General features: G+C 42.3%; 1 protein-coding gene across 8 annotated transcripts in view; it reads left to right on the top strand.

The window, feature by feature from the left end:
* The first annotated feature begins 1,733 nt into the window (after positions 1-1,733).
* The window catches only part of dmxl1 (Dmx like 1), a 49,468-nt gene continuing 39,026 nt past the window's right edge, over positions 1,734-12,175 (top strand). For 3 of the 8 annotated variants that reach the window (XM_040195683.2, XM_040195682.2, XM_078087152.1), the window contains exons 1-10: positions 1,766-2,122; positions 3,637-3,880; positions 5,066-5,191; positions 8,012-8,089; positions 8,499-8,577; positions 8,693-8,834; positions 9,171-9,237; positions 9,525-9,703; positions 10,005-10,212; positions 11,841-12,021. In XM_040195683.2, the coding sequence (XP_040051617.2) occupies positions 3,794-3,880; positions 5,066-5,191; positions 8,012-8,089; positions 8,499-8,577; positions 8,693-8,834; positions 9,171-9,237; positions 9,525-9,703; positions 10,005-10,212; positions 11,841-12,021 (1,147 nt within the window). In that variant the 5' untranslated portion in view covers positions 1,766-2,122; positions 3,637-3,793. Of the gene's footprint in view, positions 2,123-2,297; positions 2,786-3,636; positions 3,881-5,065; positions 5,192-8,011; positions 8,090-8,498; positions 8,578-8,692; positions 8,835-9,170; positions 9,238-9,524; positions 9,704-10,004; positions 10,213-11,840; positions 12,022-12,175 lie in introns of those variants that run through there. The other 5 variants (XM_078087151.1, XM_078087153.1, XM_040195678.2 and 2 more) reach the window with 4 other exon arrangements.

Raw genomic sequence — 12,175 nt, forward strand, 5'->3', positions numbered from 1 at the left:
TTATTTCCAATTTCAGACGGGAGAGATTTTTTCTTCTTCTTTCTTTTTAGGCATCTTCACTACAAAGAAACTATTGCTGGCAAAGGCGCTCATACACAAACTCAAAAAACTCAATATCACACTGAAGAGCACTATCCTTTATACACCGTGGACGAGAGTTTGTCTGTGGAAGAATTCGTATTTTCGCTGTGGATTTTTTCAAAGACAAACCCATGTGTGTGTGTGTGTGTGTTTGTACATGTGTGCACAAGCATGCATGCGTGCAAGAATATAATGTCATTTTTTTGCACATACATTTAACCTGCACACGTATATGTGTTTATTAAAACTATAAATCACTATTTATCACACTAATAAAGATGCATATTTAATAAGTCAGTGACCTACTTCCTGAATGGGAAGTCAACAGTTTCCTCATCATCACCATCCAACTCCCAGGACGATGAATGTCGCCAACCTTCCTTAATGTCACTGCCACGTCACCCATTTGAATTATTCATAGTGACTGTCGTTCCCACTTATCTCCTAGCGCGTTAATCGAGTAAGAAGCCTTCCACCCTCCCGTCCTCATTAATTTCCCATTCAACAGTGTTTTACCCGTGGAGATTGGGTCGAATGTGCAGAAATATTTACAAGTAGAAATTAAGAAGTTAGCTGGAGGCTAAATGTCATGTAGCCGGGATAATATCTTACGCTGTGTAAAGTCAGCGTTCAGTCATCGTAACGACAGGCCTCCATTGATCTGAATGAGGGAAAGGGGTAAGAAAGATGTACTTAAAAAACAAGAGCAAAAAATAACATCTGATCATAAGACCGGAATATAGTCCAGTTCTACCATAGTGGTCAAAGTAAACTAGAGACCAGAGTATTGAGCAACAGTGACATCCTGTGGTTGCTAATGGGCTCAATGCAAATCTGATTTAGATTGAATTTACATTGGACTACCAAGCATTGTGGAAATATCATTTTACAACACTAGAAAAGTAACAGGTTGAAAATCTCAGCAAATGGCAGATGAGCAGTTGCCCAAAATGTCTTGCCCCTAAATAAGTAAAGAGAGTGTTGCCGATAGATATTACCTGTCTAGGATGACAAACAAACTTGGTTCGACAAGCTTTAGAACACATTTAAACTGTCACACACTGAATTCACACATGAGAGGGTTATTTTTACTTCACAGTGAAATACTAATACAGGGTGTGTTATTTCACCAGGACATTAATGTTAATGGTAAACAAACACACTTCTCCCCGTTCAAAGGGCTTTGACACTACATGTCATTCATACAATGATGGAAGCTAGCTACCATACACAGTGGCACCTGTAACCCATCGGTGACTATCATTCTCACCATTCACACATCATAGTCAAAGCCATGTTGGGGTTAAGTGTAACAGTACACTGTTACAGTACACTGTTACACCAAGTACAACCATTGTTACACCAAGTACAACCATTGCCTATATAGCAGCATCCCGACCGATCTGCGTTTACATAGTTATCATGTGCTGCTTACTCATCTCGATGCTGCATGGGTTAAATGGTGGTTGCAAATCCATTCAAGTTAGTAAAAGCTACTTTAACCCCTTTAGGGGCACTGTTAAATAGGAAAATATGACTTATATTTCACCATATGATCACATTGCAGTTATGTAATACTCGTCTACAGAAAACAACTGTAAAAAACAAACAAACAGCCACACGTGAGGTGTCCGCTGCGAGCCTGCAGGCCCTGCGCTGATGTCACAGGGCAACTACAAGGACCACAATGCACTGCAGCGAACGGTCATAATCATGACACATCTTCAACATGGGAAAAAGCTTCCCTCTTGGAAGCGTTTTACTTGCTAACCTCGGGCAGACGCTGCCCCCTTCCCGCGGTCAGCGCTCGCAGAAGTATTCATAAAGCCGCTGGTCTCAGCCAGCACAGATTGTCAGGCGTGCACACGTGACCGAATGTTTAGCTAGCTGTCTCGCTCCGCAGCTCGATAGAAGACAGCCTCGCATGCTAGCGCGCGCTAACGCCAGCTAGCCGAGGGGACGTGACGTTTAACGGCGGAGAGGTAACCTACGTGCATCGAAGACACGGGCTTTGAGGGACATTATCAAGTAGATACGCGGGGTAAGTAGCGCGCCACCGCGTTTAACGTCAGGTTGTGTCGCGGTGTTTGTGTTACTGGTGAAGCTGCAGTTTGACGTTAGCCAAACTTGACAGCCAAGTTAGCCACAGCATTCGACGACTTGAACACAGGTAGTTGGCCGCTGGCTAACGTGTCAGGTGTTTGCTTGAAGTCATCGGGACACTCGACCACCTGTGTGTCTCATCCGTACCGGGCCCACGGTGTGACCCAGACGCGGTCTCAGTTGGGCTGTTTGGTGGGGAAACGTTTATCACGTGAGTCGCCACCGCACGGACGACATGACGCGCGTCGCCTCCAAACCACTGAACCGTGTGTTTGTGCACGAAAACATTTTGACACCCGTCGTCCGCTTAAAAGACATTACACGGCGATTTGACGGTTGCAATAATAATAATTATTATATTATTAAGTCATGTGCCTTTCCCCGGAACAGAAATATGTAACGTTCGCTAACGTTAACCGAGTCAGCAATATGGCTTTAGGAGACGTAATGTGTTTGTTTTTTTATTTTATATATGTTTCCTAATACCAGACGTCCCATTGTCACGATACAGCTACTTAAGTCGGGATGTTGACCTATAACCATCAGTATTGAGAAATCCTTTGCATTGCACGAGCATTGTAAAACAAGTGGTAAAGCAAAGGTGAGCTGAAGTGGAATAAAGGTGTAAGTGAGACTGCTGCTTGGCGCTGAATCACTTCTGGCACCTGCTCTGCACTCTTTTTTTATAAAGGCCTTTTAGTGTCTATTGGACAGATGGGGGTCTGTCAAAAGGCCAATCAAAACCTCTCATTGTAATCTAATTTAGCTATGGCAGTCATACGATTGCTTCTCTCATATACACATGACACAATTTTCTACGTGGGCAGTGAACAGAAGCTGCTAGACATTCTTGCCTTTTCAAGGATTATACAACACTGGACGTGTGCTGTCATCAGACTAATCAAGCTTGCTGATTTTTTTTATTATTTTTTTACGCTTCCTGAAAGGCCTCCCTGCTATTTATCTGGCTGTATTCAACCTGGTGGTCACTCCAATTCCTAATAGATACTAATTAGTTTGACAATCAAGAAACTCACTACATTAGAGCGGCAGTGAAAGATGATCAGCTCACACAAGTAGTACGAGTTTTAGGGTAATTCAGTCTTTAACCTTGATCAAGTGACCCATGACGCCAATTTCCACTGTCTGTGTGCCGAATAGGTTTGATGCTTATTTGCAGCTAGTTGGTTTCCCATACTGCCAGCATGTTTTCATACAATGGTCCCATTGTGAGACCCATTTCATGCTGTTTTTGACCGGTGCAGAAAAACTCTTGATGCTCTGTATGAAAACTATAATTCAATGAAAACAATTTGCAGACCATTTATTTCCTTCTCCCACATGCTGAGTGTTGAATCAATATCCATGTTAGTAATATGCTCTAGGCTTGATGTGTACTGAAACAATATATTCTCTGTTTTATGTCTTCCGTCTCGTTGTTTCTCTCTTCAGTACAGCAAGCCTGCAAAGACACTGAAGTGAGTTCCCAGGATAAGGACAAAGATGAACACGTCCTTCCCATGGTTTCCCATGAATCTCACCTGGAGTGGAAGGGTGTTTTGAGAAGGGCGACCGCAGAAGGAACACAAGGAGACCGGAAATAAGAGCCATGAATCTCCATCAGGTCCTCACAGGAGCCGTCAACCCTGGAGACAATTGTTTTTCTGTGGGGAGCGTCAACAATGTGCCATTCACGGTAAGATGTATCAGGCTTTCTGTTAGCAAGGGGACTTATTTCCTAATTCACAATGAGACTAAATAGATTAACATTGTTTTATTTTTTATAGTCAATAATTTGTCATGCAATAGGTGTTTTTTTGTTGTTCTTTGTTAAAAGCAGCATTACAGATGAGTGATCAAATTAACAATTGGCTCATTTGAAAAGATTTTTCTGGATGGAAATGTCAATTCCCCATCCTGCCTGGTGATCATACAAACAATACAATTTTTCTAAGAAGTAGACAACATTTACAGTAGCCACTCCTAGTAAACTTTGTGAAATACAAGTTCTACTCTTTTTTTTTTTTTTTTTTTTTTCCCAGGTGAGGTAGCACACGTCCATTGTAAAGCCCTGCCGGAGGGAAACGTGTAATTAGTTTTGTCAACATCTCCCAGTTCGAAGTATTAACACAAAGGAGGGAAGGTACTAAACCGACCAGGGCTGCAGGCTGGTGGCCTCATTTTTAAGTGTTGCACAGTCTAAACCCTCTTCCCACGCAAAAGTTTGGAGCCATTAAAAAAAAAGCGGCACACTTGTACGGAAACTCTGGTCCGTACGTACGCACACTATGAGACGGAAATTTGACAACACAAATTCGATGCCAGTTTTTGAAGAATGAAATACAGACCCATTATTGTTTGTAGAAATCCAAGATAACAGATAACCTGCCGTCAGGGGGGTTGTAGGGACGAATTAGGAAACCGTTAGATGCCAAATCATTTTTTAAGATCACGCTCAAAAGTGCAAAAGCATTGCCCTCTACTGCAGGACGTCCTGAAGGTCTTAGGACTGTGTGTCTGGAAAAACAAAGCCACACCTGACCACAGCTTTTGCCCTTTGTGGAGTCAACGGCAACTCTTGTGTGACACGACCGCAATTCTATTCAGAGAGTAAATCAATAGAACTATTTACGTCCGCCCGTCCTCCTGCGACAGATTCACGGTGACTCACGGCTCATGTGGAGATCTCCCTCCGAGAGCGACTGAAAAGGCATTGAATTCTAATCTTATCTGCTCGTGTCCCAGAGCTGTCATATGTTTGTGGTTTGATGCGGTGACACTGGCTCCAGGACAAGTGAAGTTCACATGACCCTCCCTCCTCCTCCTCCTCCTCCTCCCCCTCATGAGTGTTCTCTTCAATCCCCCCGCTCTCTCTCGGCAGGCCTATGCGTCAGGTTGTGACGTGGTGATTTTGGGCAGCGACTTTGAGCGACTGCAGATCATCCCCGGGGCCAAACATGGCAACATCCAGGTCTGCTGTGTCGACTGCTCGCTGCAGGGTGGAAAGGTAATGGACGTGTTCCTGGAATAACATGCGCTTTGCAGTTTAAATGACTGTTTTAGTAGATTTATTCATGGCTTATCAGTGGGAAGGTATATTCAAATGAAAAAGCGATGGGGATTTTTGGTTCGTGATTACATTTTTGTGTTTTTGATTGGAGGTCAATATTGTAGATCATTAGTGGATAAAGAATTTGCTACAGAAAGTGTTGCTGTCATATACAAACAATGAAGGACATACGAATAATACAAAGGAATTCATATGTTATGTGTGTTCATCTTTCAGTGTTTTCCCCATTGACCGGACCGTTCTCCTGAATGACTACACAGTCAGAGTTGAATGCGTGGTGGTCAGTGCAGTGTCCGCAGAATCTTATCTATCTCGTGAATCCCGCCCAAACGTTGCTAAAAAGACTGTTCTTCAATTTGGATTCAGACTGATGATGATGAATCCTTTATTGGCGGGCACATAATTGTCTAGCTCTTTATTTATTTAGTGTTCACAGCTCTTGCCTTCAGGGAAGAGCGGTATTGGCACCATCAACGTTGGTTTCAATGAACTTTTGCTTGCTGTCATCCCATCGAAGGACCAAGTAGTGGCACAGCAGGCACATTCGCTCATGAAATGACACTCACCACCCATTTAATGACCCCAAAGTGGGTTGCTGTGATGTTTTTGTAATTTATATCTGGGACAGATCTGCATTAATGTCTGTTTCTTATTGTGCTTTGTTCGGAGTTGAGCTACAGGGAGACAGCAGAATAGTTTGTGTATACACTTTAAGTTTGCTGCAGGATTAGTCCAAATGTAGAACTGGCTCTTGTTTTGGTGTGATTCTTCGGGTAGATTAAGTTGGAGAATGGGCAACTTTTATATACTTATATACTGTCTGGCGTGCTCTAAGCCATTACATCACACAATTCAGTTAACAGCATCACAATACACATGCCCACATTGAACATAAATCACAAACACTCAAACATTCTTCACATGTATACTTAAAATCCCCAAAAGATTGTCAATTGTAAAATTTCAGGCCTGAATCAAAGCGATATGTGCACTACATGTTTTTAAAATAATGACGCCTGCTAACTTGCAGTCTTTTAATCTCCCTAGCAATGATTATGAGAAAGTAACCACTAGATCACATACTTGTTCAAGCTTTATATAGTACAGTTTTCTATTTAAATGGTAGTCAAAGTCTCCTCTTTTTTCTTTTCTTTTTTTTTTAAATCTCGCTTCGTGTTCACGATTCCTCTCGGTCACTAGTAACTATGCTGCAATCACATAGAAAAGGGGAGAATTCCAGGATTGAAACATCTTCATACAAATTAGTTAAAATATATGTTCATTACTGTTGTAAAACTCCTCTCCAGCTGAACAAGCACACAAACGGTGAGCAAAAAAGAGCACAGCAGCAGTCAAGCGAGCCAGAGAGTGAACAGAGGGCATCGGTGAGGGCAGAGACGTGAATCAGCAGAGTAAAACACTGTTTTCTGATTGTATCACGTTGGTGACATTCTGAAGCACAATCCACTTCCACACACATCCACTAACCTGCCTCGAAGGGGGCTGGATGATTGATGGCTGCGGCCGAGGGAGGTTCCGCCCTGCTTTGTCACTGACTCAGGGCGACGCAGTGACACGTACATGCGGAAGAGCACCCTGCGACGTAACCGCCCGCTCTTCTCCTCGCGCTACGTGGTTCCACCTAGGAGTCGGAATGCGCAGCACTGCTGCTAATTGGCTGGGGGGGGGGTTGATCCCCACATTAGAAAATAGAGGCCAAGTTCTCTGCAGATCCAGACACCGCCACTCACTTCTAGTGGATCGTCAAGATTATTATTTGGCAAATATTGCGTCCTTAACGGCCCATCACTATAACTTGGGTTTCTGTTTTAGATTGGGGATGCTGGTAGCCTTTTTGAAACGTCCGGGAGCAACAACATATTGAATTAAAATGACAGAGAAAATGTGCACTCCTCCCTTTGCCATCCTCCTCATGTGATGTTTAATCCAATTCAGTCGGGTCAGAAGTAACCTTGCATAAGCCCCGGAGCTGTCTAGATTGGGTTGGAATGCTCACTGGTTCCACCTCACTGCCCCAGTTCATGCGCTAATATTTACTAAGCTATTAGTTTACATGGCACTGTGAGCCCACCGCCCCTGTACTCACAATGTGTGTTAGCACTTTAGGTACATTCTGCCTCCCGTCACTCCGTCCGTCCGGGCATCCCTCCTACCCCCCCCTCCTCTATGTTGCTCTTTTGCTACTTTGCACTGGAATTTGTCAACTGTGTTGACTGTGCGCGCATGTGACTCACGGTATTCATTCTTTGACAGTCTGCGTAGTATTTTCCCCAGTAGAGACGGGGCTTGTATTCAACCCTGGCCTTATTTATCTTATTAGTTGTGTTCGCTGCCACGGAAATTCCATCCATTGAGTGTGTTTGACATTTTGACACTGCTCTCGTTTGCTTTTAGCTGTAACCAGTGAGTGAATTAATGAATGAATGGGTGGTGTGCTTAAGGCCAATAATTCTGTTAACGTTGGCTGTTACTTTTTGGTTTTTGTCCAGGTACTCTGTCTAGCTTTACAAAATAGGCTTCATATTATTTTTGCTCCTCATCAGGACCTTGAAATAAGACTACACATGGCAATGAAAGTGGTGGTATTTTTTTTTTTGTTTTAGTTTAAATGTAATTTACTGCAATGATTTGATGTTTATAAAGAGAAATGTAATATAATATATGGAGTAATGTGATTCTTGCAGATATGGTTTCTCTGTCCTGATATTTAACATGTTGCCTTTTATCTGCTGACAGATTGCAGCTTCCTATGGCAGCATTGTGTGCGTCTTTGAGCCTGTTCAGCCTCCGGACCAAAAAGACACTTCTCTGACGGTGAGTTGCCCGCCTTTATCTTAAAGTCACATTCATGTTGAGATCAGCTTGAAAATCAAGGATTTGGAAGCCTGGTTGTTATTTGAAATGGAGCTGAATTGTCCATTCTTACTTAAATGTAATATGAAGTGTTGCATTTATTGTCATATTTACTGTTTATTTCTGTTCTGTACTGGTTCCAGAAGTTGTTAAATGGCCTTCTATTGTTAGAGAAGTTAAAGAGTAGTCGTAAGTGATGGAAAGTTTAAATAAACCCAGTACTTCTTTCATTGCACAAGTATTTCAGCTGCTGACATCTGGCTCACATGTGATTCACTTCCACAACTACTTATACAAGGGACACAATGAAATGATTTATCTGTTATTCATTTTTTGCCATTTCTCTTTTTTATATTTTATTTCTGTACAGAAGTTGAACTGCCAGTGGCAAAAGACTGGTCAATTTCTTTTGAAGTCCATGGTACGGAACCTGGCCTGGCACCCGACAGGTATTTTAACACCATTGCTCTCCTAATGTAACTGTGTTATTCCTCCTAATGTAACTACATTTTTCACAAATTCTAAGATGAAAGACGTTTCTGTGAATGTGTTTTGTGTATCCAGGCAGTACGCTCCTAACGGGCTCTAGTAGTCTCCAGTTATGGTCTAATGTTGCTGGAGTGAGAGATGAAGCTGAGGAAGTGGAAACGCAGGCTGAAATGACCATGGAGTCTCATTCTGCCTGGAGGTGCATCTGGCAGAGCAAGTAAGAGCTGATTCCTGCAGGATCTGCAAATTAAGCTTCCTCCAAACTCTGAGATGGTGATCGTGTCGCCTTTCTTTTTACTTATTTTTTTCAACAGATGTACCCAAACTGGAGAACTTATCAACAATATTTTTAGTAATGTGTTAAACGGACAATTTTGATAAACCAGCTCAAAATGTTTTGATATTCCAAAACAGCATTATATTTGACTTTTAATTTAGTTTAATTTATTTCAAGGTTTTAAGCTTTGCCTTCAACAGTTGGAAACTATCTACTATGTTGTTGTTTTTTATACCAATAAACCAAATATTAATACATATTTTGCTTTGTGTGAAGGATGGCATCTCAAGTCAGTTTAATGAAGTTCTCTCCTGATGGGGAATTCTTTGCTACTGCCGGTCAAGTAAGTCAAGCTTTTACCGGGATTTCAAATTCTCTGTCACAGGCACAACATTAATCAAACAGAAGCTGTGTGTGTGTGAGAGAGATTATCTGGATACAAGTCGTCTGTATTTACAGTTCATGTTTGCTTTGCATGCATACACTGTAGGCTTCATAGTAATTGTAAGGTAACCGGCCAGGACCTCCTTTGGTGTTTTATCGCCTACAACCTAACAACTGCGCCTTGTAATCTCACAGGCAACAGCGTGGTATCAACCATATCCCTGTTTTGTTCCAACTTCTTCTCAGGACGACTGCCTAGTCAAGATCTGGTACAACACCAGTAAGTGGAAGTTGGGTGTTTCCAAACTCTTCACCCCTCCAGAACCATGTGGGCAGGGAGAGCTGGCCTTTTCCTTCGTCTACCTGGCCCATCCCCGTTCTGTGACTGGCTTCTCATGGAGGAAGACCAGCAAGTACATGCCACGGTGCGGACACTTTGCACAGCGTTTCATTTCTCAGCCCGTTCGCTAGGGACATGATTCATATACTTTCTCAATTGGTTCATTTTGAACTTAGGCTCTTCTCACTTGTGTCAGCTGTCAATAATCTGTTGCAGTTATAAATCATTCTCTTATTCCACCTTTGGCAACCTTTTTTGTATGTATATTCTAATTGTTTTAACATTTTCTTTTTCACTGCAGTTGTTGCCTCACCGACAAATTCGATGCCGTCCAGACTGCACCCTGAACCTTTTTCTCATCACCTTTCCTTCCTCTCTCATAACAGAGGCGCCGTGTGTAACGTTCTGCTCACCTGCTGTAAGGACAGCGTGTGTAGACTCTGGGCAGAGACGCTCCTGCCGGGTGACGGCCTCTTGTCTGGTTACCATAACAACCACGCTTCTGGCCAACACGGTGCCACACCCGGGTGTGCTGGCAACACCTGCAACAGGAAGCTGCACGGGAGTACAGCACAAGAAGTTAGCTACTCCAATGTACGTTTTTATTCATTTTATTTTTTTTGGGCACAATTACCTTAAACAAATGTTCTCTCTCCAACATAATGTGGGTCAGTACCACGACTTTAACTTAAGCTTCCAAAATGACCACACAATTGAGTCAACGACTGGAAAACCTGAACGTCTTGGATGAAAAAACTTAGCTCTGGACTGTAGTATTAAATGCGTTGTGCGTGTACTTTACCAACGGGTAAATATAAGAACTACATACATTCATCTAAACAAGGTGCAGGAGGTTGATCATCACACCCAAATTCTACCATAGAATTGAACTTCTAAAAATATACAGTTCATAGATTTACAAGCACATTGTTAGGTTAAAGCTAGCAAAAACTTGGATCACAGACGTTGCTGCAGGCAAAACGACCTTTTCTTTCAGAATCAAAAGCATTATTTTAAAATCTGTACTAGAGAATATCATCTATTTCAGTTAATTAAATGCAAAAAGCAATTGACCTCATTCTGCTTATAGTTGAATAAATGGCACAAATGCTATGATCTGTGGTTTGCCTTGTTTGGCCCTGAAGTAGAAGCCGTCCTACTGTATTTTCTTCGCTGCTAACGAAGGACATCCGGGTGCTGCGGAGATGAGGGAACAAGAGCCAAGGGAGACGGAGGAAAATGTTAAAGGAGAAAATTAATTGGCTATCAGACATTTTCAGACAAGCTTATGAGGCTTAAGACAAGCATCAGTGAAGCATATTGCCCTCCTTTCTATAATCTGTTCAGCACCACAAAATGTATGACTTTTGTCTTTTGAGCCTCGTCTTTTAATCTAGCTGCTGCAATTTACTTCTGTAATGGTGGTCTCTGCTGCTTCTGCTCAAGTGACTCAAACCCGATACCTAATATCCATTTAAATATGGACATTTAAATGGTTATGGGTCTCACTGGAACTTGGAGAACTCAGGGCTCATGTGATTACAGGAAAAATGAGTATGCTAATTTCACTGGTGCCTTGAGGGGAGTCTGTAAGCGTATGCGTGTGGAATTATTGATTAACATAGCACAGTCTGTGCTTGAGGATCCGGACTGAGGTAACTCGCTCTCCCTCCAAACTGAACGGGTGGGCGAAACTGAGAGCGCCCCAGTTTAAACTCTACTTTACTCGCTGCCTCAAGGTGGGATGAACAGTTGAAGTTCTCTCATAAAATCAATGAAGAAGATTAAACCAAAACTTTATAGAAAAGGGTGTTTGAGAGTCTTCTCAGGAGACTGATATTTTGGAATTCCACCTCCCATTTTTCTACTTTTAGGTTAAGCCATTCGAAATGTTTTCTACATACTTTGAACATAATGCGAGACAGAAAATGATCTTGCTAATTCTGAGAATAGTATTCATGGGGAAAAATGTCATTCCTCAAAATCCTTAAAATCCTAGCTTGTTCAGTGTTTGAATTAATTAATATTGAACGAATTATTCCAATTCAGCGGTCAGCCAAAAACCCTCTCGGCAAATTTCTCTGTGGCAATCAGGTTGGATATTTGGGCTAAAACATGTTCACATTGATACAGATAGAACTTTAGCTGTCCTGTCAACTGCTGATTTAGCATTCATTTTTGTTTATTGACTATCTAACGTGAATGAATGTTTTCCCTTCCAGTTGAACTTTCAAGAATCCTTGCATGGCTCCTTTTACCGGGACGTCCTGCAGCCCTCTATGACTGGTTGTCTGCCTCACAATCCGAGCAGGCACGACAGCCACAAGAGGAGCCGCAGCAGCATGCCTCATGCCAACGCTCTCTGCCACTTCCACATCGCTGCCAGCATCAACCCCGCCACAGGTGAAAATGAGATGATGAGAAAGCAAACTAATTTTCCAATTAGAAGGAAAAGCACGTCGGCCACCTACAGTGTTGCAATATGTTAGTTATTTCTAAACCATAGAGAAAGCGTATAGTTGAATAAAATTAGCTCTAGGTCCGAGGCTTGTTACTC

This window comes from Gasterosteus aculeatus, chromosome 13 (genome assembly GCF_964276395.1).
Source record: "Gasterosteus aculeatus chromosome 13, fGasAcu3.hap1.1, whole genome shotgun sequence".
In the NCBI taxonomy this organism is placed as follows: domain Eukaryota; kingdom Metazoa; phylum Chordata; class Actinopteri; order Perciformes; family Gasterosteidae; genus Gasterosteus; species Gasterosteus aculeatus.